At 38.8% G+C, this 23,516-nt stretch overlaps 1 protein-coding gene across 1 annotated transcript in view; it reads right to left on the bottom strand.

Annotated features, from left to right (window-relative positions):
* The window catches only part of SYCP2L (synaptonemal complex protein 2 like), a 71,838-nt gene that overhangs the window by 26,982 nt on the left and 21,340 nt on the right, over window positions 1-23,516 (bottom strand). The window contains exons 13-22 of the mRNA XM_036742621.1: window positions 21,139-21,231; window positions 20,984-21,044; window positions 18,444-18,592; window positions 16,009-16,111; window positions 13,158-13,252; window positions 8,932-8,989; window positions 8,760-8,844; window positions 6,116-6,167; window positions 2,532-2,590; window positions 285-336 (exon numbers count right to left, since the gene is read on the bottom strand). Of these exons, the coding sequence (XP_036598516.1) occupies window positions 285-336; window positions 2,532-2,590; window positions 6,116-6,167; window positions 8,760-8,844; window positions 8,932-8,989; window positions 13,158-13,252; window positions 16,009-16,111; window positions 18,444-18,592; window positions 20,984-21,044; window positions 21,139-21,231 (807 nt within the window). The remainder of the gene's footprint in view (window positions 1-284; window positions 337-2,531; window positions 2,591-6,115; window positions 6,168-8,759; window positions 8,845-8,931; window positions 8,990-13,157; window positions 13,253-16,008; window positions 16,112-18,443; window positions 18,593-20,983; window positions 21,045-21,138; window positions 21,232-23,516) is intronic.

The raw sequence follows: 23,516 nt of genomic DNA, 5'->3' as shown, positions 1-23,516 counted from the left end.
TAATGCTAAAAACATTTAGTTTAACATTCGATGGATGATCAGACTCTTTCCCAATTTCCATGCAATAATATGAGTCAGAAAAATAAATAACTAGAAGGAAGAAATCAAAAATATTCCAGTTAATTATGTCAGAGACTTTGAAGAAATGACAACGCCTAGTGTTCACAATTAACTGTGAATACTGGCTACCATACAGCTAAGTTCTTCTTACAAAATGGTTTCGAGCTTGCACAAAACTTGAAAATACAAACCAAAATACAGAATGATCTTTTATGTCAGCTTACCACTTGAGAGTATATAGTATCAGAAGAGTTTCCAAAGTCATAAGGACTCTCTCTGGAAAGAAAAGGCAAATGTATTAAAATGTATAAGATGCAAAGACAAATTCACAACAATTCTGTAGTTAATGAGGAAAATAGTGGGGAGTATTTAGGGAAGTCCAGTTGGGAAAGTGTATATACGTATATTTTTAAATAAAAGCACCAGATCTAAAAACTACTACATGATTACAGCTCAATAGCCAATTTAAAGTAACTGAATAGACATGATATTGGGGTGTCTCACTTTTAAGCCTATGGTTCAAAATTCTTGCAAAGTTCAATCATTTTGCTTCAACATAGACCTACGCTACAGTTTCTGAAGTGTTTATGAAATAATTAGACCAGTGATTCTCTAAGATATGTGCAAAATTTCAGCTAAGCATACTGAAAATTGTAATGAACTTAACATGTGCAATTACATGTGCATACGGAAGTCTCTTTAATCTTTCTAGTGTGCCGAGTTTCACCATAGTCTTTGCCATGAACCACCACCAAAAAAAAGTTTGAGAATTGTTAGATGATTGCACTATTCTACCATCTAGTGGAAAAAGCTATGAACTGAAGGCTCTTTTTGAAGAGTGATAACTCTCAGGTCAAGAACATTATTTGAGTGCCACTGATTACTGCAGAAAACGTAGCAACAGCTCAAACTTCCCTAGATAGCCTTATAAAGGGTCCCTAGATACACAATCCCTAATTGGACTTCTAGAGCCTAAAAAAGGGGGGAAGGATTTATTAAATCTACTTAAATATTGAATATTAATTTTTAGCAAACATATGATAACTATATCTTTTGTGGTACTATGCATATACTTCCCAGCAGAGGTATCAAACTTGCTATCAGTGATTTCTTGGTTGGGGGGGGTGGTGGCACGGGACAGGGTAGGGAAGGTGAACCACGTGAAAATTGGGAAATGTTTAACAAAATAAAAAACGAAATGCAGCTTCATGTTAATTTGTGATTTTCTAAGTCACTATGGTGGGCAAACTATTTTTAAGCTAAATATGAACCATTGTTACTGTAGATTTATGTCCTTTTACTGGACTCTGTATAATTTTATTAATTTAAATTATTGCCATTTATACTTGCCAGATACTTTTGCTACATTTTGTATCATATTTAAATCCTTGAATGAGGACCCAACCCCAAATTACAGCATTGGATTATATTCTCCCAGAGGGACATTGTAATAATCTATTTCATGACAAGGTCCATATGTGACTAGGATTGCATTATAGCAGAAAAGAAGAGACGGTCTACAATAAACGTCTAAATTTATAAATAGATTTTTAAAAGGAGGAAGTATGATTGTTTACAAAGATTTCTCACAAGATTCCTTTACATATCACATTTTGGCATTTTAAAAGTATTCAATATCCATTTTTTTTGAAACTCACGTTGTACACAGTGAGATGCACTTGAATCAGCTAGTAAGAAGGCAAATAGGTGGGAAATGGGACAGGGTAAGCCAAAACTCCAGCTACACCTGGATACTTAAGTGACTACAGTTAATTAACTGTTTCTTCATGATTTTAAGGAGAGATTGAAGAACAAACTAACACATTAGCAACACTGCACATTCCTGCAGTGGTATGGAACAAGAGTGCTAGTACCCAATACTGCCTTTCTGCTCAACCCATGGGATGTTAGGTTGTTTTTCAGATTATTCCTTTGCTGCTAAGCCTGTGATAAAAAACTTTAAACCATCAACATATTCAGAATAGTGACTCAATTCAAAGCTTTTCTTCATTCCCTAATCAGGTGACTCATATTTTATAGAAATATCATCACTTTTCCTGACCTTCCTAAATTGCTGGTAAATTTGAGAGTGATAAATTTGGGGTGATTTGGGGTGATAAACAAGGAAGGATGTGAGTTTCAGCCCATTTTCTCTCTTCCTCAAAGGCACTGATCCACCTCAAGATCTATTAAGGGCCAAGGAAACAGCTTCTATATTAACTGTTAAGGATCATCTTATGTGGTACATTATTAGGCCAAGATCAGGGTCCCTTTTCTACTATACCCCAACCCTCCTTGATGGCTGCACTTTCAGGGTATCACTCTCTAATATGTTAAGCTGTTCTTTTAACTCCTTACTTGCCACACCTAAATTTTCCTTTGCTCCTATTTAAGAAGAGGCTGCTTTTAAAAACTTATGTTTTAAAAGCAGGTGTATGGCTTTAATACTCTATAAACAAGGGGCACTGTACTTTGTTTCAGGAATGTCCTTGCTCCTTGTTCTTTTTCTTCTCTTCTCTAAACCATCGACCTGAAGGAAGTTAAGTTTTAGTGAGTCAAGCCAAAAACTAAAGACATTGCTAGTAATTATCATTCTTATTGATGAAAACTTCTATCAACACAGAAATAGCCATAAATCAATGCAGGATTATGCATAGGATATACAATTATGTAATTGTAACTAACAAGGTGGAAAATAAAACATAGAAAAAATAAAATGTATATCATATTGAACACAGAAAACTAGAGCTTAAATAGTAAGAAATACTTCAAAACTATTAGAATAACACTAATGTTAAATCATTTAAATATGTATTAAGTGCCTCCTGTGTAGGCACCATACTAAGCACATGAATAATTACAATCTAGTGCTAGAGATGACCTGCACATAAATGAGTACAATACACACTGTCCCAAAAGTTTTAGGGCAGTTTTAATAGCTTAAAACCTCAGAGTGTTCCAAAAATCTTAATGAGGTTTTTTAGCTACAATAACTTAGAACTGCACTAAAGCTTTTGGGACACCCCATATAATATCGATCATATTATGTACACAAAAGTCCTTGATTCAGTACATTTAAACTATCGATCCCTATCCTGCTGAGGGCCCGAATCCCATATAGCAAGGCATTAAGGTAACAGTGTGTCTGCTCCATCACAGAACTCAGCCCATGTTCTAGTCTCAGAGCTGCCTGCTACTTATGAGCTCTGTAATCTTGAACAAAGTAACCCCTGCTTTGAGCCCGTTTCCTAATTTATAATATAGGGGAAATATTTGTACTCCCTCCCTCAGTTATTGTAAGCATCTACTGAGATAAAATATTTAAAGTTCTGTATTGAAGTGTTAACTAGTATTATTTCTAGAATGAGTAGGAGAGCAACAAATCCCCATCAACACCATCTCTCCTCACCTTAAACATTTTTTTTTTGTCTTTTGATGTCTTTAGATTCTTGTGTAAATTGGATTCAAGTGAGGCAGAGCTGCACAAGGTCATCAGACACACTCTCTCCTCCAGAGTCATCACAGTCCAGTGGCAGGACAGAATCATGACAACTGGTAATGGCTCAAGATGCTGTGGATGGCCTTGGCGTCTTCGATGTCTAACCAAGCTCTAAGCGCTCCACAGCACTTGCTTCAGCTGCCTTCATGGCCATTGGAACAGATTGTTCTCATTGGCCTATTCCATCGGGGAAGTCTTCACACGCTTGGAGTAGACGCACCCCCCCCAGCTCACCAATGGGTTTGAGACCCCTCGATTACCCTCACAATCTGGTTTAGCCAGTCAGCCAAAACGGTTTATGGGGGTGTGGACACTATGCATGCCACAGGTGAGAGTTGGGAGGAACAAGTGGACACCAAAGGTGGAAAGCAGCCTTGAAAAGGGCTAAGCAGCCTTCACAACAGCAGTCCCAGTCCTCCCCGAACATACCCTACGCTCTTCCTTACCTTAAACTACTAAAGCTAAATCAAAGTTCTGCCTTGTGGGTTTTTTTTCATTTTCATTTTTTTCCATTAAGCCCAGAAATCTGCTTGAAAGGAAAGAAAGACTAAAGGATAGCAGAGAAGGGAAGCACTTTGCATTACCAAAAAGGTAATTGAAACTGACATTTAACAAGAGAAAATGGATATCTATGTCACTAACCCTAAGTCTCAGTAGACAATTGGCAATAAACTCATGTTTACTCCAAAATCTATACCACCTATGAACCTTTAATTCTGTGAGACTTGAATCTGACCAGTGCTAGAGGATCTTCTAAATAGGAATATGAAATGCTATGGGGAAGAGGAAGGTATTGCTCTTGACCAGGGTGACCTAGGAAGGCTTCATTGAGGAAGTAACATTTTAGCTGGGTGCATAGGTAGAGATAGGGAAGAAGGCACAAACATTGTAGTAATATGCAACGATGTCACATTTTACTGTTTTTACATCAACAATGGGGCAGCTAGGTGGCACAGTGAATAGAGCACTGGGCCTGGAGTCAGGGAAACTCATCTCCCCGAGTTCAAATCTGGCCTCTGACAGGTACTAGATGTATGACCCTGGGTAAGTCACTTAATCCTATTTGCCTCAGTTTCCTCATCTGTAAAATGAGCTGAAAAAGGAAATGGCAAATCATTCTAGTATCTTTGCCAAGAAAACCCAAATAGGGTCATAAAAAGTCGAACACTACTGAGAAACTACTGAACAATGATACCTCACCATCTTTTATCAGACCTATCTCCCTTCTCTTTCAGCCACCACCTTAGTTCAAGCCTTCTTCATCTCCCACTTGGATTGTTTAAGTCTCCTAATTAGTCTCTCTGCCTCAAGTTCCTTGTCAATTCAGTTCTATCTTCAATACTGCTGCCAAAGGGATCTGACCATGACATGCCCCTACTCAATTTCAGTGGTTGCCTTAATGGCTTTGCAAATAGAAACTCTTCTGTTTAGCTTTTAAAAGCATTATCAACCTATCTTTCCAGCATCCATACATATTACTTCTCATCCTGTATTCTGCAATCCTGCCCAATAGACCTCTCTTTTAATCACACTAGAGATATAGGTATAGGGGTGTATGTGTGTGTGTGTGTAAATAAACACGTGTTTATAGAAACAAATGTATGTATGTGTGTATACACACACACACAGAGAAACACCCCAAAATCTTCATAACAAAGAACCAGAAATAAAGTAGATGCCCATCAACTGGGGACTGGCTAAACAAGTTGTTGTATACAAATATTTACTGTGCTGTAAGAAACAATATGATAAATACAGAGAAGCATGGGGAGACTTATGCGAATTGGTGCAAAGTGAAGTAAGAATAACCAGAAAAACAATATACACAAATAGCTATGTAAATAGACTATGTAAATGCAAATGAGCTTTTAAAAATCTAATTGTTTTAATTTTCTTCAAGTACCTTGGGAGACCCAATTGATGAAGGATCACCAAGTTTAGACCTTTCCAAAAGTACAATCAATAGTTTCAATGGCAGCAACATCTGCCACTGGAGGGCTTCAAGCAGAGCTGGATGACCACTTGTTGGGACTGTTGTAAATAAGAGTCATGATCTGGGCATAGGTTAAATTCAATAACATCCTTCACATACATATACATACATATACACACACACACACACACCACCTCCTCTCCCTGCCCCCCAACATTTTAAAGAGTTTTAGGTTTGTAAAACACTTTACATACATTTTCCCGAACCTCATAACAACCCTGTGAGTCAGGTACTAAAGGAATTATTACAAGCATTTTACAGGTGAGGAAAGTGAGATGCAGAGAAATTAAATGTCTTGCCCATGTCACACAACTATTGTCAGAGGTAGGATGTGAAACTGTTTGCTTGACTCTAGCTAGGCTCATCTCTCACTATGCCATGCTGTCTATTAAATGACTTCTGGGGTTGTTTCTGACTACAAGTCCAAGATTCCTTTCCACTGAAAAATGATTCATTCCTAATTAATGCAGTAGAGTGAAAGATTTATTTTTCAGGAGGTTTATACAAGAAGCATGTACACCTGGGAATGCTCTGAAATACACTTGGCTGCTTCCTTCACCTACCTCCAGCGAACCCTCCTGGACAGCTTGAGCAGCCACAGGTGAATTGCTATAGCTAGCATAAACAAAAGAACAGAAAAAAATCATAAATCAACATTTTATGATCATACTAAAGCTTTTTTTAAAAAAAGAGATTTGAGTAACCCATGTATGAAATCGATTTCCCCCCATAAAAATGGGATGAATAGCTAATAATACGAAATTCACGTTTCTTTAGAGTTTTGCAAAGCACTTTCCACACAATAACTCTGAGGTAAAAGTAGTACAGGTATTATGGCTATTTTACAGATGAGGAAACAGGCTTTGAGAGGGTACGTGAATTGCCCTGGGTCACCCAGTTCAGATGTCAGAGGCAGTATTCAAACCCAGGTCTTCTGACTCAAAGTTCAGTAACCCTACCATGTTTTCTTGAAGGCTGAGGCTGTTTCATTTTTTTACTTTGACTTTGTATCCCTAGGACCTAGCAGGGTGCCTGGCACATATTAGATGTTTAAAAGATGTTTGTTAAGCAGTTGGTGTCATTCTACCTCTTAAAAAATTAAGCTCTGTTAAGTTTTATGTATGTATACATGTAAATATATTCCTATACAGCTTGTCCCAAAAGTTTTAATATAGTTCTAAGCTACTAGAGTACCTCGTATATGCATACATATGTATGTGTATGTGTGTATGTACATACATACACATGTATATATGAGTTGTATACATGCATGCATATGTATGTATAGCCATACATATATACATACACACACATATATATTCTCTTGATAGATCTTATCTTGCCAGTTCTGGAAGGTAGGCCTTAGAAATATTCCTATCTCCATTTTATACATGAAATTGGGACCCAGAGAATTTAAGTAATTTGTATATCCCTGGTCACACCATTAGCAAGTATCTCAGGTAAGATATGAACTTGTGTCTGTCCTCAACTTCAAGTCTATTACTTTCTGCTATACCACATTTCCTCTCAGAGCTAATAGTTTTGAGCTCTGCCCTGCTCAAAGAGGGCATACTTCCCAATTAATTCATGAAATGTGAACACACTGTGATGGTTTGAAATGTTAAGTCTCTGATGAGGTAAGTACCCATTTGCCAAAGAAGGTGTGGCTCTAAAATGAAATTATTGTATTATTATTTCATTGTCCTAATCTCTTCTAATTAGCTGGGGTTAGTCCCCAGCTGATCTCTCAGTTATCTGGGAACCAACCCCAAGAAAAATGCTAAAGTGAAGTTTCCTTTCAACTTCTTTTCCCAGCATCCTTCCTTCCCCAGAACTAATATCCACCTTACAAATCACATAAATTTTAATGTGTCAGTGCATAGAATGATTTGTGGTATAGTGAGCAGGGCAGTGCATAGAGTACCAGGTCTGGGGTCAGGAAGACTCATCTTCCCTCAGTTCAAATCTAGCCTCAGATATGTGACCCCGGCCAAGTCACTTAACCCTGTTTACCTCAGTTTCCTCATCTGTAAAATGAGCTGGAGAAGGAAATGGCAAATCAGTATCTTTTCCAAGAAAACCTAAATGAGGTCACAAAGAGTCAGATACAACTGAAACAACTGACAAAAAAAAACAAAAATAGTACGTGATATTGTTTCTTCTATAACTCATGAAGACTATCGATCACCAAATGGAAGGATCAGGATCTGTCGTCAGTGAAGAAAGGGACTCACGCCAATGAAAAATATCCATCTTATGAAATGAACTATGCAATGAAATGGGACTGAACTTCCTTCTATATATTGTGCTTAGGCGGCCTCCCGGCTTCCCAAGCCCTTCCAGCATGGCACCCTGCATGAGACTACTTTATATGTATTCTAAACCTATCTTTTTCTCCCATCAAAACTGACCAGTTTCTTGCCCCAGTCTCTCAGGCCCCGCTAGATCATTTGGTAAACAAGTTCAAAGTGTTCCTTACATTTAGAGAACTGATGTATTATTTAAGAAATATCTATAGGAGCTCCTGGCAACATAATTGAATTACGATGGTAGAATTTCAGGTACCAAAGGAGATATATTGAAAGCTTTCTGTCCCCTAAATTATATTTCATAATCGACTGTTAACGTACAAGATCGATGAGATGCCTAGCTACAGGGGAATATTCTCCTTAGGCTACCTGGCAGGAAAGCATCTTCACTCCAAGAAACAGAAGAAAACAGGAGCCTCAGAACATTTACGTTTTATTGCTATACTTTGCTATAGTCATCACATTAACAGTGACAAATCAACCATGGACACTAATACACTTACTTGACCAGGATGTTATCGACTATAATCCTTCTGGTGAGATAGCAGACCTTGGTGTCTTAGCATCCCACTTCAGGCCACCAGGCCTCACCATAGTGCCTACCACTGTGCCCCCTAGATTCCCAGACATCACTATCTGCCTTGCCAATGCACCCCCAAAGGTCCCCCTGGTCTTGACATCTTTAGGCCAACAAGAACTCTTCTTCCCACTCCACATGTGTTGCCTTCCCCAATCAGAATGTAAGCTCCCTGAGAACAGAGATTGTCTTTCTCTTCTATTAACATCCTCTGTATTCTTTGCTATTTGTATTCACACAGTGTCGGCGTAGATAGCACTTTTTTTTTAAATTCACTTTGTTAGCATTCATTATTTCATTTGTATCTTGGAAATCACTTACCTAGGCTTCTTGTCTGATTTCAGAACCTGGAGTTTATCCTTTTCTTTTAAGTCATCTAAAGAGTTCTGTTTTGAAGCAGCTTCTTCTACTTGGAGAAAATTTTTTAAAAAATTTGTTACATTTAAGTGTGCCACACAAACCCTAAAAATAACAGTTAACACCTATACCCGACCTTGACTTGTGTCTTCCAGGTCAAAGATGTGAGCTGAAGTACTATTCGCATCACTTTTCTGTGGGAGAAACATATAAAAATTATAATGTGTATGGAGTCAGATAATTTGAGATTGAAATTATTAGTAAAGTAATGCAATGAAGGAGGATTGATACAAAGCTGTCTTTGGGTCCACAGCAACAATCCATTTTATAAGTGAAACTGTTTAACACGGAGGTTGGATTCTGTGTTTCATTAACTGGCTCCCTTTGAACAGGCCCCAAGAAATTTGTCTTATTGAGGAGGCGCTGTGGTATCCTGGAGCTTGATGCGATCTGCACAAAGTTATCCACAAACAGGAATATCTGGATGACCTCACCAACTATATGGAATCCCTCTTCTATTTTGACACTGGGAAGGATATCTTCTATGACAATGGTAAGCCCATACTTTTCTCTTTTATCATTATTTATTATTTTGTTACTATTTAATGCTGATAACCACAGACATGTTAAACAGGCTTAGCTTTATGTTTTCATCTTATAGATGAAATCTATATCTAGTATGATATGATTTTCATCTTATAGATGAAATGTATATCTAGGCACCTAGTATGATTTTTGATATGTCTAAAAGAAATGCTTCATGAAATCAATTAAGACTACTCATATTGACATGGTGCTTTAAGATTTACTGAGTTCATTCCTTACAAAATATTCCTGTTAGATAGGTATATACATATTTTATCAGCTAACAGGGCTTAGCACAGTGCCTGGTGCATAGTAGGTACTTAATAAATGTTGATTAATTATTGACCTTCGTTTTAGAGATTAAAAAACTGCATCTCAAAGAAGTTAAATGACTTGCCCAAAGTCACATAGCTAGTACACCTTGGAGCTAGGACTCTAATCCAGGCCCTACTGAACTGAAGTTCAATATTATTCCATTAATCTATGTTAACGTCATCTGAAGTTGGTCAAGGCAGCATTCTTGGATGAGAATGTCTAGTGTTAGAATAGAAACCATAAAATGCTTCTCTCTTTCAAAAGATATTTCTGAACACATTCTCAGAACTCTAGAGCCAGAAGGACCATCAGAGATCATCTTGTCCAATGTCTTCTTGAAGTACAAATCCTCTATTATCTCAAACAAATAACAATCCAGCCTCTGAGTGGCCACTTCTGACGTAGGAAGGGAACTCCATTGCTTCATGAGATAGACCCCTCTACTCTCAGAAATGCCTAACTCCTCACTTTTAACAAAAATAAACCTAGCTTCTATCCACTTCCCCTAGTTCTGCTCCCTGGATCCAAACATAACAAGTCTAAGAATAACTCTTTCACATGATAGCCCTTCAAATACTTGAGGACAGTTACTATGCTTTATCCTCTCCAAGCCAAACAGTTCCTAGTTTCTTCAATCCTCATATGGCATGATTTCAAAGCCCTTCACCGTTCTGGTTTCCTCCTCCAAGTATATCAAGCATACAGCATGAGGGAGTAATTTGAGCGTATCAACATCCCTCTTGAAATGATGCAGGCTTGTGCTCACGTGCACACACGCACACACACAACCTGAATAGAATTCCCCAAATGTGGTCTGACAAGGAAAGAATATAACAGAACTGTTGTTTCCCATATTCTGGAAACGTTATTTCTATAAAGGGGTCCAAAGATTGAATGAGCATTTTCAACTGCTATGTCACACCACTGACTGCAGGGTAAATGTGAGTCAACTCAAATTCCCAAATCTTTTTCACATTAACTGCTCTACAGGCATATACGAGTCTCTTATTTTAAAACTTTATGGTTCATTTTATAAAACTTTACTGCAGTATTCTATATTCATCCCGATTACATTTTGTCATATTAGTTACAACTCATTTTTCTTGTCTGTTGAGACAATTCTGCTGCCATACGCTATATTAGCTAGCCTCTCTAATGAAATAGTTTAAAGTTTTCTAAGTTTGCTATCTATTCTCTCAGCTGATAAAAATAGGCTACTGATAAAATCCTTTGCCATTCTGAATCATGAACCCATTTTGACTTTATTTTGGTATATGGGGTAAGATGTTGGTCTATGCCCAGTTTCTGCCATACTATTTTCCAATTTTCCCAGCAGTTTTTTGTGAAATAGTGAATTCTTAACCCAGAAGCTGAATTCTTTGGGTTTATGAAAGAGTAGATTGATACAGCCATTGACCATTGCATCTTGTGTACCTAACCTATAAAGGCTGATGCTATAAGCAATTTGGGAGAGCAAGGAATAGTTTACCTGTCAGATTTATGCGAAACGGAAGAATTCATGACCCAACAAGAGACAGAGAGCATTATGAAATGCAAAATGGATAATTTTGACTATGTTAAAATTAAGTTTTTGTATAAACAAAACCAATGCAACAAAGATCAGGAGGGAAGCAGAAAATTGGGAAAGAAACTTTACAACCAATGTCTCTGACAAAAGCTTCGTATCTAAAACATACAGGGAACTGAACCAAATTTATAGGAATACGAGTCATTCACCAATTGAGAAATGGTCAAAGGATATGAACAGGCAGTTTTCAGGGAAAGAAATTAAAGATATCTATAGTCATCTGAAAAAATGCTCTAAATCACTATTGATTAGAAAAATGCAAATCAAAATGACTCTTAGGTACCACATCTCTCAGTCAGATTGGCTAACATGACAAAACAGGAAAATGATAAATGCTGGAGAGGATGTGGGAAAATTGGAACGTTGCTACGTTGTTGGTGGAGTTGTGAGCTGATCCAGCCATTCTGGAGAGTAATTTGGAACTATGCCCAAAGGGCTATAAAAATGTGCATACCCTTTTACCCAGCAATACCACTTCTAGGGCTATATCCCAAAGAGATCACATAAGTGGGAAATCCACCCATTACGTACAAAAATATTTATAGTACCTCTTTCTGTGGTGGCAAAGGACTGGAAATCAAGGGGATGCCCATCAATTGGGGAATAAACAAATTGTGGTATATGAATGTAATGGCATATTATTGTGCAATAAGAAATGAGAAACAGACGGACTTCATTACAACCTGGAAAGATTTATATAAACTGATGCTGAGTGAGGGGAGCAGAACCAGGAGATCATTATACATGGTTATAGACACATGGTGTCTGTAAGGACTGACTTTGATGGACTTGACCTCTCTCATCAATACAAGGTTCAAAGACAGCTCCAAAAAACTCATGATGGAAAAATCTATGCACATCCAGGGAAAGAATTATGGAGTTTGAATGCAGATTGAGGCAAACTATTTGCTCTCTTTTTCCCTTTCTTTTTTTGGTTTCCTTTCTCATGATTCATTCCATTGGTTATAATTCTTCTTTACAACTGGATTATTATGTAAATAAGTTCAATGTGAAGGTAAATATAGAACCTACATTGGATTACATGCCATCTTGAGGCAGGGAGGAGAGGGAGGGGGAGAAAATTTGGAACCCAAAAACTTGTGGAACTGAATGTTGTCAACTAAAAATAAAAAATAAATTTATTTTTAAAAAATCCATTTCCATTCTGGAAAAGTGTATCTAAATACCATTTAAATGACAATATCAAGGAACTGAATACTTCAGAGAAATCTGGAAAGACTTGTACGTACTGACATAGAGTGAAGTGTGCAGAGGCAGAAGAACAATTTATACAATAGCTACAATGTAAAAACGATTAAGTGTCTTAAGAAGTCTTAATCAATGAAATGACCAACCATGGCTCCAGAAGACCAATGATGAAAAATATTACCTACCTCCTGAATGAAAGGTAAAGGAACTAACATACAGAATGAAGCATGCAGTTTTGGACCTGGCCAAGGAGGGAATTTGTTTTGCTTGACTACGCATATTTTTTATAAGGGTTTTGTTTTTCCTTTTCTCCATTGAAAGTAGGGGTAGGAGAGAGAGAAATGCTTGACTTTTTTAAAATTTGATTTAAAAAATATTTCACTCAAGTAAAATAATAAGAAGGGAAATCTATCACAATCTTCAACCTCTAACCCAGGGATTCACTTTATTTGTCATTGACCCCTTTGGAGTAACATTTTTAAACTGTTGAAGGAAATAGTAAATTTCAGCTTAAGTTTAATGAAAGTGAAGATATAGTTTTTTTTCCCCATCCAAGGAAATCTATCTGTGGACCCCAGGTTAAGATCCCCTGTTCAAATCCCATCTTTAACAGCCTAATAGTACATAGGCTTCGGGTATCTCATTTAGAAATCTTCCATACTTACTACTGTCTCAGACTGTTCAACTACTTGGGAAGGCTCATGAAAAGAATCACTTTTATCATCTTGCACAGATTCTTCTTCGTACGTGGGTTCTTGTGCTTTGAAAAACATTTGAGGAAAAAGTAAACGGCTCTTTTAGAAACAGACAATTTTGCTTTAGATTACTGCTATCCTAACATGCTTCAAGTATTTGCCTACATGCATAGTATATGATTTTAGGGATAACTTTGTCCAAAAAACACCTTCCCTACTGGTTGCTAATTCCTGAAGTTATATCATTCATAACTTTGATTTGAGTTTTGTACCTTCTTAAAGTTCTCCCAGGAAGGATGCTATTTCCTTGTCACACCTCTGGGCAAATGAGTTTATTAATCTTAAAATCACAGATTTAGAGCTAAAAGATATAATATAGATCCCTATCTAACCCAACCCCCTATTTTACAAATGAGGAAATTGAGGACCAATTGAGGTAAATTGAAAGGCTTCATTCTTCTTCTGGCCTTGCTTCCAACTTTCCAGACCACTATGCCTCAACTCCCTTCTGGAAGATCCCTCCGCCCCTTTTGTCCCCTTCTCCCGTTTGTTCCTCCCCAAACCTGCAATTTGAAAAAGGGTCAAGGCCAGGCATCCTTTGTTCCCTTCTGGGCTCTGCCTCTGTCTCTCTGGATTTTAATCCCATTCTCCTGCATGGGCACCTACCTTCGCCCTTGCCTTTGCCTCTTTAGCTCCTTTTTTGTAAATTGTTTTCCCTCATTAGAACATAAACTCAATGAAGGTAGAGACTGTCTCCCTTTTTCCTTGTATTTGTATCTCCAGCACGTCACGCAGTGCTTGGCACATATTAAATGCTTAATAAATGCTTGTTAACTTGACTTGTTGAATTCATACAAAGTTTCACAACTAACAAGTGCCAAAGATAGATTTGGAACTCAGATCCTCACCTCCAAATTCAGTTTTCTTTCCGCTGCACTAAAGATAATGGGAGAATAGAAATAGGGGCAAAAAAGGGAATAAGGGGCACCAAAGAATAATTTTGCATCACAATTTTTCACCAGTTTTCACTTTGTCTTCTTCCTTGGAGAAACTTGCTACTGAAGGACTCCTGGGATGCCTCTATACTGAGGCTTCCTAGGAAATCATGAGGTCAGTGCCATCTTCCGGTAATCTAGTCCTCTCTCAAAGATTTACAACTAGGAAACGAAGTGTGGAATTTTAAATACAAGTACCTAACTATGTTAAGTTTTAAGTTACACATGTGAAAATATAGGATTTGATGCAAGACTGGCCTAAAAAATAAACAGTTATCTACGCGGATAAGACTGGATGAGCCCTCATCTGTCCTGTGCAGCTGTTTGGGGATGGGGGTTAGGGAGTGGTGTTTGTTTTTTAATTAGGTATGGGGAGTTTAAAATCCTGCAATAACAAAACCAAGCAGAAAATGAATATAAAAAAAACCATCCTCCAAGCAAAATGCTTGAAATGCTAAAGTAAGAAGCTCACAACTGAGTTAAAAAAATATTAAGCATCCCTGATTAATTTGCTCTCAGAGGAGGGACGGTGAAGCATGCCTCCCATTTTCCTTATCAGAGAAGTACCACTAGACTATAGATACAAAACATGGTGTTGGTTGGTTGTCAGGTACAGCCAATGTGTTGTTCTGTTGTTGTGAACTTTGTGTTAAATAGAAGGATTCTATTGGGGATAAGCTGGTCAGGAAGTGACAGCGAGATCTGGGGTCTTTTTAAGGACATCAATAAACATTTTAATATAATAAAGATAATTCATTAAAACACAAATATTCCTGGGAGGAGCAACACCTTATGCCTATCAACTGTCATTTTCAAACTGTGAGAATAAGGGCCAACAGAAATAAATGGAGAGATGTGCTCAAAAACATACATGGTAAATAAGCAGAACCAAATTTCACTTGTTCCAGTTTTAACTAGGGTCATTTTGATCTTGAGGTGCAATTTAGTTCACCAAAAAGCAGATATTTGGGTCAACAAAGATTCTGAAAAGATCCCTTAGTCATCCTCTGAAAATCAACTAAGCTAAATATTTACAAGGGCTGATTACCAGGCAGTGACCTCTAGCTGATAACTTTTTATTTCTTCAATAAAAGCAACTCACCAAGACTGCCTATTGGGGAATATATTCCTTCTATCATTGAAATCATGGATTCTTAAAGTACTGCTAATTCTCCTGTGGGGAGGTAGAAGTGTAGAAAGGTGGAGAAGGTAATCTCACAGGATTGTAGATCTAAAGCTGGAAGAGTCCTCAGACATCACCTGGTCCAATCCATTCATTTTACATACGAGGAAACTGAGGCCCAGACAGGTAAAGAAACTTGTGCAAGGTCATCCAGCTAATTAAGAGAGCAGGATCCACTTTCACATCTGCTGCCTCCAAATGTAGTGTCTTCTCCAATTCCTCACAACACCAATTCTAGATTTTCAACCATCACTTGTCACTTGATTTAGAAGATAGTTTCATCCGTAATGCAGAATAGTTTCATCCCTAATACTATCACTTGTTTTTCAAGAGCTCCCTCTCCTTCCAGACTCCCAAGCCTAGATCACTGCTTATGCAACAGCTTCACATCTGAGAAAGAATTTATGAATTTCAGAGTATTGATTGATCACTGGATTTCAGAAGATCAATAACTTAAAATATTTTTGAAAAGTTGAACTGGCACAAGCTATTGGCCTTATGAGAACTATGAGTCTAGTTATGGTTATAGAGGGAGCTGGGTAAGTGATTCAGACTAAAGGCTAGAATGTCCTGCTGTCTTCGAATATCATCTTATTGATTTAGGGACTTAGTATCATGATTATCTTCTAACTTCTATATATACCTGTTTTTTCATCATGGTAATAGACAATCTCTGCTGTCTCTTGCTCCTCGAGACTCTCAGGAATTTCTGGTGGTTCTTCCTTTTTCATCTGAGCAGGGTTCAGCTGAAACCCAAACAAAAACAGGGTTGTTTTTTTTTAAACCAGTCTTCTTTACCCTAATATCTTTTGCAAGGGAAATACTAAAAAGCATAATGAGTTTAAGGTATAGCAACTCCAGGCCAAGCAAGACTGAAAAATAGGGAAAACCATTCAATAGCCTTCTGCACTGATTTCAAGCTCCCTTTCCTTATCCTAGCCATCTTTCCAAATGCCTCTTATTTGTAGGCCTACACAGCAAACGGAAAAGAAAGAGGAATGGACCAAGATGAAGACATCCTTTCCAGGTTTAGATCTTCAGAAGGAATAAACAATAATAGCATTTATGTGAGCACTTTAAGCCTTTCAAATTACTACATGTTATATTTCATTTGATCCTCACAATGTCCCTGGGAGATCAATGTTATTATCATCCCCGTTTTACAGATGAGGACCCAGGCTGAGCGAGGTTAAGTGATTTGCTCAAGGTTACACAGCTAACAACTATGAGGCGAGATGTGAATCGACCCTAAGTCCATTGTTCATTACCTACATAGCCACCTAGCTGCCTCAGGAGACAATTATAAACAGCGTAACATTCAAGAAGAGAATCTTAAGGGGTACTGAGCTTGGAGTTAGGATACTCAAGTTCAAATTCGAGGGATGACATTTTGCATATGTTTTGTTGTTCATACGTTTCAGTTGAGTCCAACTTTTCACAACCCCATCTGGGATTTTCTTGGCAAAGATACTGGAGTGGTTTACCACTTCCTTCTCCAGCTCATTTTACAGATGAAGAAACTGAGGCAAATAGGGTGAAATGACTTGCCCAGGGTCACAAAGCTAGTGTCTGATACTGGATTTGAACTCAGGTCTTCCTAACTCCAGGCCCAACACTTATCCACTACATCACCTAGTTGGCCTTCTGTATCATGTGATCACAATTAACCTGAACTTCAGTTTCCTTATCTGTATCTTCTTTACAGACTTGAAGTGTTCTATTAACGAGTTCACCAATTATTAATCTGATCTCCCCTCACAAAAATACTCTTTCCTCCAATTTCTCATATTTTGTCTGTACCTCTCTCTTCTTTGCATGTTCCATCCTCCTAATTTGGCCAGATTTCTGTGAACTTTTCCTTTCTCCCATGATATTATAAGTTTCTTTCTGTCACATCTATTCAACAAACATTTATCAAAAGCCTACTATTATCTCTTAGTCCTAGTGCCTTCCTTCTATTATTTCCTATTTATCCTGTATAGAATTTGTTTGTACATGTGTTTCCTTGTTCTCTCCCCCCCCATTAGATTGTGAGCTCCTTGAGGGCAGGGGGCTGTCTTCTGCCTTTCTTTGTATCCTGGAGCACTTAGCACAAAGTTCCTGACACATAGTAGGTGCTTAATAAATGCTTACTGACTGAATAACTAATATGTAAGGCACCACACTAGGCACTGGGAATAAAAAGACAAAAAAAACCATTATCCCATCATCAAGGAGCTTAAACTAAACGACATGGTAATATAAGAAAACACTAACTAAAGGGATCAGAAAAGGCTTCATGTAGGAAGTAACATCTGAGCTGAAGCTTGAAGAAAGGCTTCAGGAATTCATCACGGCAGGTGAGGAAGGAGACAGCCTATCAGAACAAAAGTGCTTTGTAAGCCTTTAAGTAACAACTCAAAACCGGTTTAAAAGTGTGTTGGGGCAGCTAGGTGGCCTAGTGAATAGAACACCAGCCCTAGAGTTAGGAGGACCTGAGTGTGACCTCAGACACTTGACACTTCCTAGATGTGTGACCCTGGGCAAGTCACTTAACTCTGATTGCCTCACTCCCTCCCCAAAAGAAAGGCATTTGTTCTGCTAACCAAATTTGCTTTGTGAATTATGTGTTATATAACATGGATACTAACCACTGGAAACATCAAAACAAGATAAGATCACTCTTGTCCTCAGGGAGCTTATAAACCTAAATAAAGATGATGTACTTGTTTCTGAACAGGGATCAGGTTAGAAACTTGAGTCCCTTTCTGTGGAATATCCGGAGAAGAATGAAGTTAGAAACAAGAAACAGTAATAACCGAAAGAGCAAACAGACCAATCCCTGAAAGGAGAAAAGATGGAATTTGTAGATGGGAGTTGGGAGTGGCTCATATAATCCCATGACATTGTGTCTCTCAAAGGTCAGGATTTATCCACAAGTAAGCAAAATTTCCACCATTTCCAAAGATCTCAAACTTTCCAAACATTTCTTTCAATGAAGATTGGGTTTTTAATGCTAAACAAGAATTTTGCAGAATCACAAATACTTACATGTTTTTAAATGAGCAAAAACTAAAACTTAAAAATAAATGAACTTGCCATGTACTTGTCCGGTCCAAGAACTTTCATGCAAGTCTTCATTATGTTGCATTGTAAATCAAAATGTATCTCTATTTTCATCACTTCTTTGTTGTTGAAAAGAAGAGGTTTCTTCAGGTAAACAGCAAGCACCTTCTTTTTTCCAGCTTCTACCAAAAGAAAAAGAGAAGGGAGACACATCACACAGAAGGCATACTGAAAGATTTGTTTCACTACTCATAATTTCAGATTACTGAATTAGAAGATATTTGCTCCCCATTGCCACCTACCCAAATTTTCTAGGATAAGTACTTATATAGATCTGACACTAAATAAACTTCTTGTTCAGTCATTTCAGTTTTGTCTGACCTTTCATAACTCCATTTGGGGTTTTCTTGGCAAACATATTGCAGTGGTTTGCCCTTTCCTTCTCCGACTCATTTTACAGATGAGGAAACTAACGCAAACAGGGTTAAGTGACTTGCCCAGGGTCACATAGCTATAAGGTTCTGAGGCCAGATTTGAACTCAAGAAGATGAGTCTTCCTGACTCCAGATCCGGCACTCTAACCACTGTGTCACCTACCTGCCAAATGAAATTGGGGGGAGGAAGCTTTTTAAAAATCTATTTTATCAGACTCCAACACTAACGTCAAAGATAACCCTTGGCATCCAGTCTGTCTTTTGACTGGAAAGGATGAATTAACCTCTTTTGCATCATTACAAAGTAGTCTGTCAGCCTCTGACTTAAAATAACCTTTTTTAAGGTAAATATCAGATGAATGGTCTATGGACTACTTGATGGGGAAGGAGAAAAATCAGAGGCTTTACAGACTGTTCTGTAAATTTCTGGATAATTTCTTATAGGCACTAAAATATTGTCATCTCTCCGAAACCGAGGGAAAAAAATTGTGGGATGTATCTTTGATACCTTCCTCCTTTCTCTTTTAGTTCCTTCTCTCTCCTCCTTCTCTAGGTACCTGAAATGCTTGTGATTCTCTTTCCACCTACCACCCACCCCCAATGTTGCTCAGGCCCACTTACTGTGTGGTCAGTTGAGAATCAATTCAGAAAACCTGACTCTCAAACACAGTGTGCCTGGATACTACTAACACCAATACTGCCTCACTCGGCTGTGCCCCCAAAAGGGCAGCTTTAGAGAGGCCCAACAACTGCTCCTTCTCCCTACTCTGAAAAGGATTCTAATAATTAGGTACGATGAATTTGGAGTCAGACGACCTAGGTTCTAATTATGCCCGTGTCACCTTGGACACATCCTTTAATCTTCTCTGGCAGTTGATTTCCTCATGGAAAATGAGGAGGTTGGACCTCTGAGGTCCCTCTCCAGACCAAAAAAAATCTATGATTATCCTATAGATATCCTGAGTGGAAGACATTAAATTCCACTTGTGTATGTAGTGCAATACTTTTCTCTCTCTTTTGGTTTTATTTCTACCTTAAATTTTTTTCCCTTTCTACCTCCCACATCAGAAAAAAAAAGAAATTAAAAAAAAACTCTTGTAACAAGTATGTCAAGAAAAACAAATCCCCATATTGGACATATCTATAAAAGTATGTCTTACTCTGAACAGTCCATCACTTCTCTGTCAGGAGGTGGGCAGCAATCATGAACACCTATTTTTAATCAAAGTGTATTTCCAAGTTGACAAAACACAAAACTTATCCCTGATCCATATGTACGTGTGCACACGCGCGCACGCACACACACTTTTATTTTCTTGGACTTCTCTTCAATTACAGTCTTAGTTGCTTGTAGCACTAAGAGGTTAAGTTACTTGCCCAGGGTCACGCAGTGTCTGAGGCTGGATATGAACTCCAGTCTTCCTGACTCCAAGCCCAGCACTCCAGCTGTTGCCTTACCTACCTGCCTTTAGATGGGAAAACAGCGGATAGGTAGTTTTCACAGACACAGGGGTTAGACGGAAGTGGAATGGGGGCAGCCGGATGACTCACTGGATAGAGTCCTGGGCCTGGAGTTAGCAAGACTCATCTTTCTGAGTTCAAATCCAGCCTCAAACACTTACTAGCTGTGTGACCCTGGGCAGGTCATTTAACCCTGTTTGCCTCAGTTTCCTCATCTGTAAAATGAGCTAGAAACGGGAATGGCAAACCAATACAGTATCTTTGCCAAGAAAACTTCAAACAGGGTCATGAAGAGTCAGAGAGGACTGATAACAACAACAGGGACTAGAACCCAGGTCTTCTAAATCTTGATCTAGTGCCCGTTTCCACAGTTGTCTGTTGCCTCTCTTAGACCTTAAGCAAAACAAGAATCGATAAGTTAAAAAAAAAGACCTCTCATCTACATCAGCTGCTTTTTTTTTTTAAACAAATTCCAGGACTTAAGCACAGCACAGGTTAATTTGTCTGATTTATCATAATGACAAGGATAAGAAGGCCTAGAAGGGTGTGCCCAGACTCTGCAAGCAATAATGACTGGTCCTAGTACTCCCCCTTAGCCTTGGAGGAGAGGAGAGATGGGGGGGGAGGGGCAAGACACTCAACATCTCTTTCTTGGCACACTTATGATTAAGGTATTACCTTTTATACTGAAACAGCCAACAGCTTCCTTTAGAAGTCTTACCGAATCCCACAGTTCACCCTTAAAAAATAAAGGAAACAGGTACATATGCTTTCATCCAAATTATCTAGAAGAATTTTGATCTAATCAGATGTAGTACAAAAACAATCTTTACCTCAGTATTATCTATATAGAAAGTTATGCTCTGACTTCCTATATTAAAATCAATCCAAAATTTCTCCAGGTTTTCATCATCTGGTTTCCTCACCTGAAAATAAAGACCATTTCTATTATTTATGTGCCTTCTCAAAGGTCAAACTAAAAGAAAAACTTTCTGAAAATACCTATTTTGTTAAAAAAAAAAGTAAACTAAAGTTGGACTATGGACTATGGTAATAGAACTATTTATTTCACAGTGACCACTGTGCTTGCTTCCCCAAGACAGCAGCATTTTATTTCATTTTTCTCTATACAAGATGGTAGGAACTCATCATCAGTTGGGTAACGGCTGAACAAATTACAATATACGAATGTAACAAAATACTATTAATGCCATAAGAACTAATAAGAGGGATGGTGTTAGAGAAAACAGGGAAGATTTGTATGAATTGATGCAGAGTAAAGCGAGTAGATCCGAGAGAATGATTTATAAAACATCATAAACAACTTTGAAAGACTTAAGAACACTGACCAGTGAAACGATCTTCCACAATTTCAGAGAACCAATGATGCATGCTACCCACTCCTGATGCAGAAATGATGGACTGATTCAAAATGAGACATACTTTTTATACATGGTTAGCGGGGGAATTCATTTTGCTTGAACTAGTGTGTATGTGTGTGTGTGCACACACATACACAAACATATGTATATGTTTATCATAATTTCTTTTCCTCAATGGGGGAAGACAGATGGTAGAGGGAAAAAAAATGCTTGTTAATTGAAAAAAACAATTTTTTTAAGAAAAAAAGGAGCAGGTAAGTGAAGCAGGGGTGGAGCAACAGCCCTGGAGTCAGGAAGGACCTGAGTTTAAGATCTACTGAAATACTTATAAACTGGGGGACCCTGAGCAAGTCACTTAACCCCAATTGCTCTTAGAAAAGAAAAAGAAAAAAAAGGACATTTCAACACTGGCTATGAGATGGTTATCTACAGGGCTGTACTGTTTTTCAGTAAAAAATACAAGGAGAAAATTGTCACCAGTTCCTGTATTGATACTATAGGATTAAAACATCCCAAGTTACGACAAACTTCTCAAAAATCATTTGTGGATCAATTAGGGATGCCTGAGATTACAATGACCCTTTCCACCTTGGACCTCACAAAGTACTTTGTTTAGTAGCTCTTTTAAATATTTTGTATTACAGTTCTCAGTGTATGTCATTTATGAGTACCATATCCCCACACTTGATTGTAAACTCCAAGGAAGGGACTAGGAAGGTGTTATCTAAAACCTATCTCTCCCGGTGTTATACTATGCTCAGCATTTTTTTTTCAGCCTTGCCTCTGATTTCATGGTATAATAACAATATGTAGTACCTTCTATGTTCCAGGCACATACATTTTTTGTGCATAACTAATGTGGGGATTTAATTTTCTGGACTAGAAATATTTATTATGAGTTTTTCTTTTTTTTCATCATTCAGTAAGGAGGGCACAGTGCGAGGGACATAAATGTTTGTAAAAATTGAAAGAATAAAACAACATGGGGCAGCTCCTGGAACAGGGAATAACTTGGTTGAAATTTGGGTGCCCAGGAATGAGCTGACTTAAAAAAAGAAGAATTTTAAAAAGAGGGAGAAAGAGGGAGAGGGAAGGGAAAGGGGGGGAAGAGGGGGGGAAGAGGGGGGGAAGGGGGGAAAGGGGGGGAAGGGGGAGAAGAGGGGGAAGAGGGGGGAAGAGGGGGGGGAAGAGGGGGGAAGAGGGGGGAAGAGGGGGGAAGAGGGGGGAAGGGGGGGAAGGGGGGAAGGGGGGAAGGGGGGAAGGGGGGAAGGGGGGAAGGGGGGAAGGGGGGAAGGGGGGAAGGGGGGAAGGGGGGGAAGGGGGGAAGGGGGGAAGGGGGAAGGGGGGAAGGGGGGAAGGGGGGGAAGGGGGGAAGGGGGGAAGGGGGGAAGGGGGGAAGGGGGGGAAGGGGGGAAGGGGGGAAGGGGGGAAGGGGGGGAAGGGGGGAAGGGGGGAAGGGGGGAAGGGGGGGAAGGGGGGGAAGGGGGAAGGGGGGAAGGGGGGAAGGGGGGAAGGGGGGGAAGGGGGGAAGGGGGGGAAGGGGGGAAGGGGGGAAGGGGGGAAGGGGGGGAAGGGGGAAAGGGGGGAAAGGGGGGGAAGGGGGGGAAGGGGGGAAGGGGGGAAGGGGGGAGGAAGAACCTAAAATATGTTAAGATTTAAATTTAAATTCCCTGCAGGAAGTTCTTCCTGCCCAGCCATCCCATGAGTGGAATTCCTTTATGGACCTAGATAGAGCCTGGGGTTTTCTTTGATTAGAGTTCATGGCCCTACAGTTTATAGTCTATACTTCAGAAGAAATTAATCTCATCTTTCCTGGGCAATTTTCCACC

Source organism: Trichosurus vulpecula, chromosome 1, assembly GCF_011100635.1.
Source record: "Trichosurus vulpecula isolate mTriVul1 chromosome 1, mTriVul1.pri, whole genome shotgun sequence".
Classification (NCBI taxonomy): Eukaryota; Metazoa; Chordata; class Mammalia; order Diprotodontia; family Phalangeridae; genus Trichosurus; species Trichosurus vulpecula.
The sequence above is the reverse complement of the archived record's forward strand: the minus strand, read 5'-3'. Positions and strand labels throughout refer to the sequence as shown.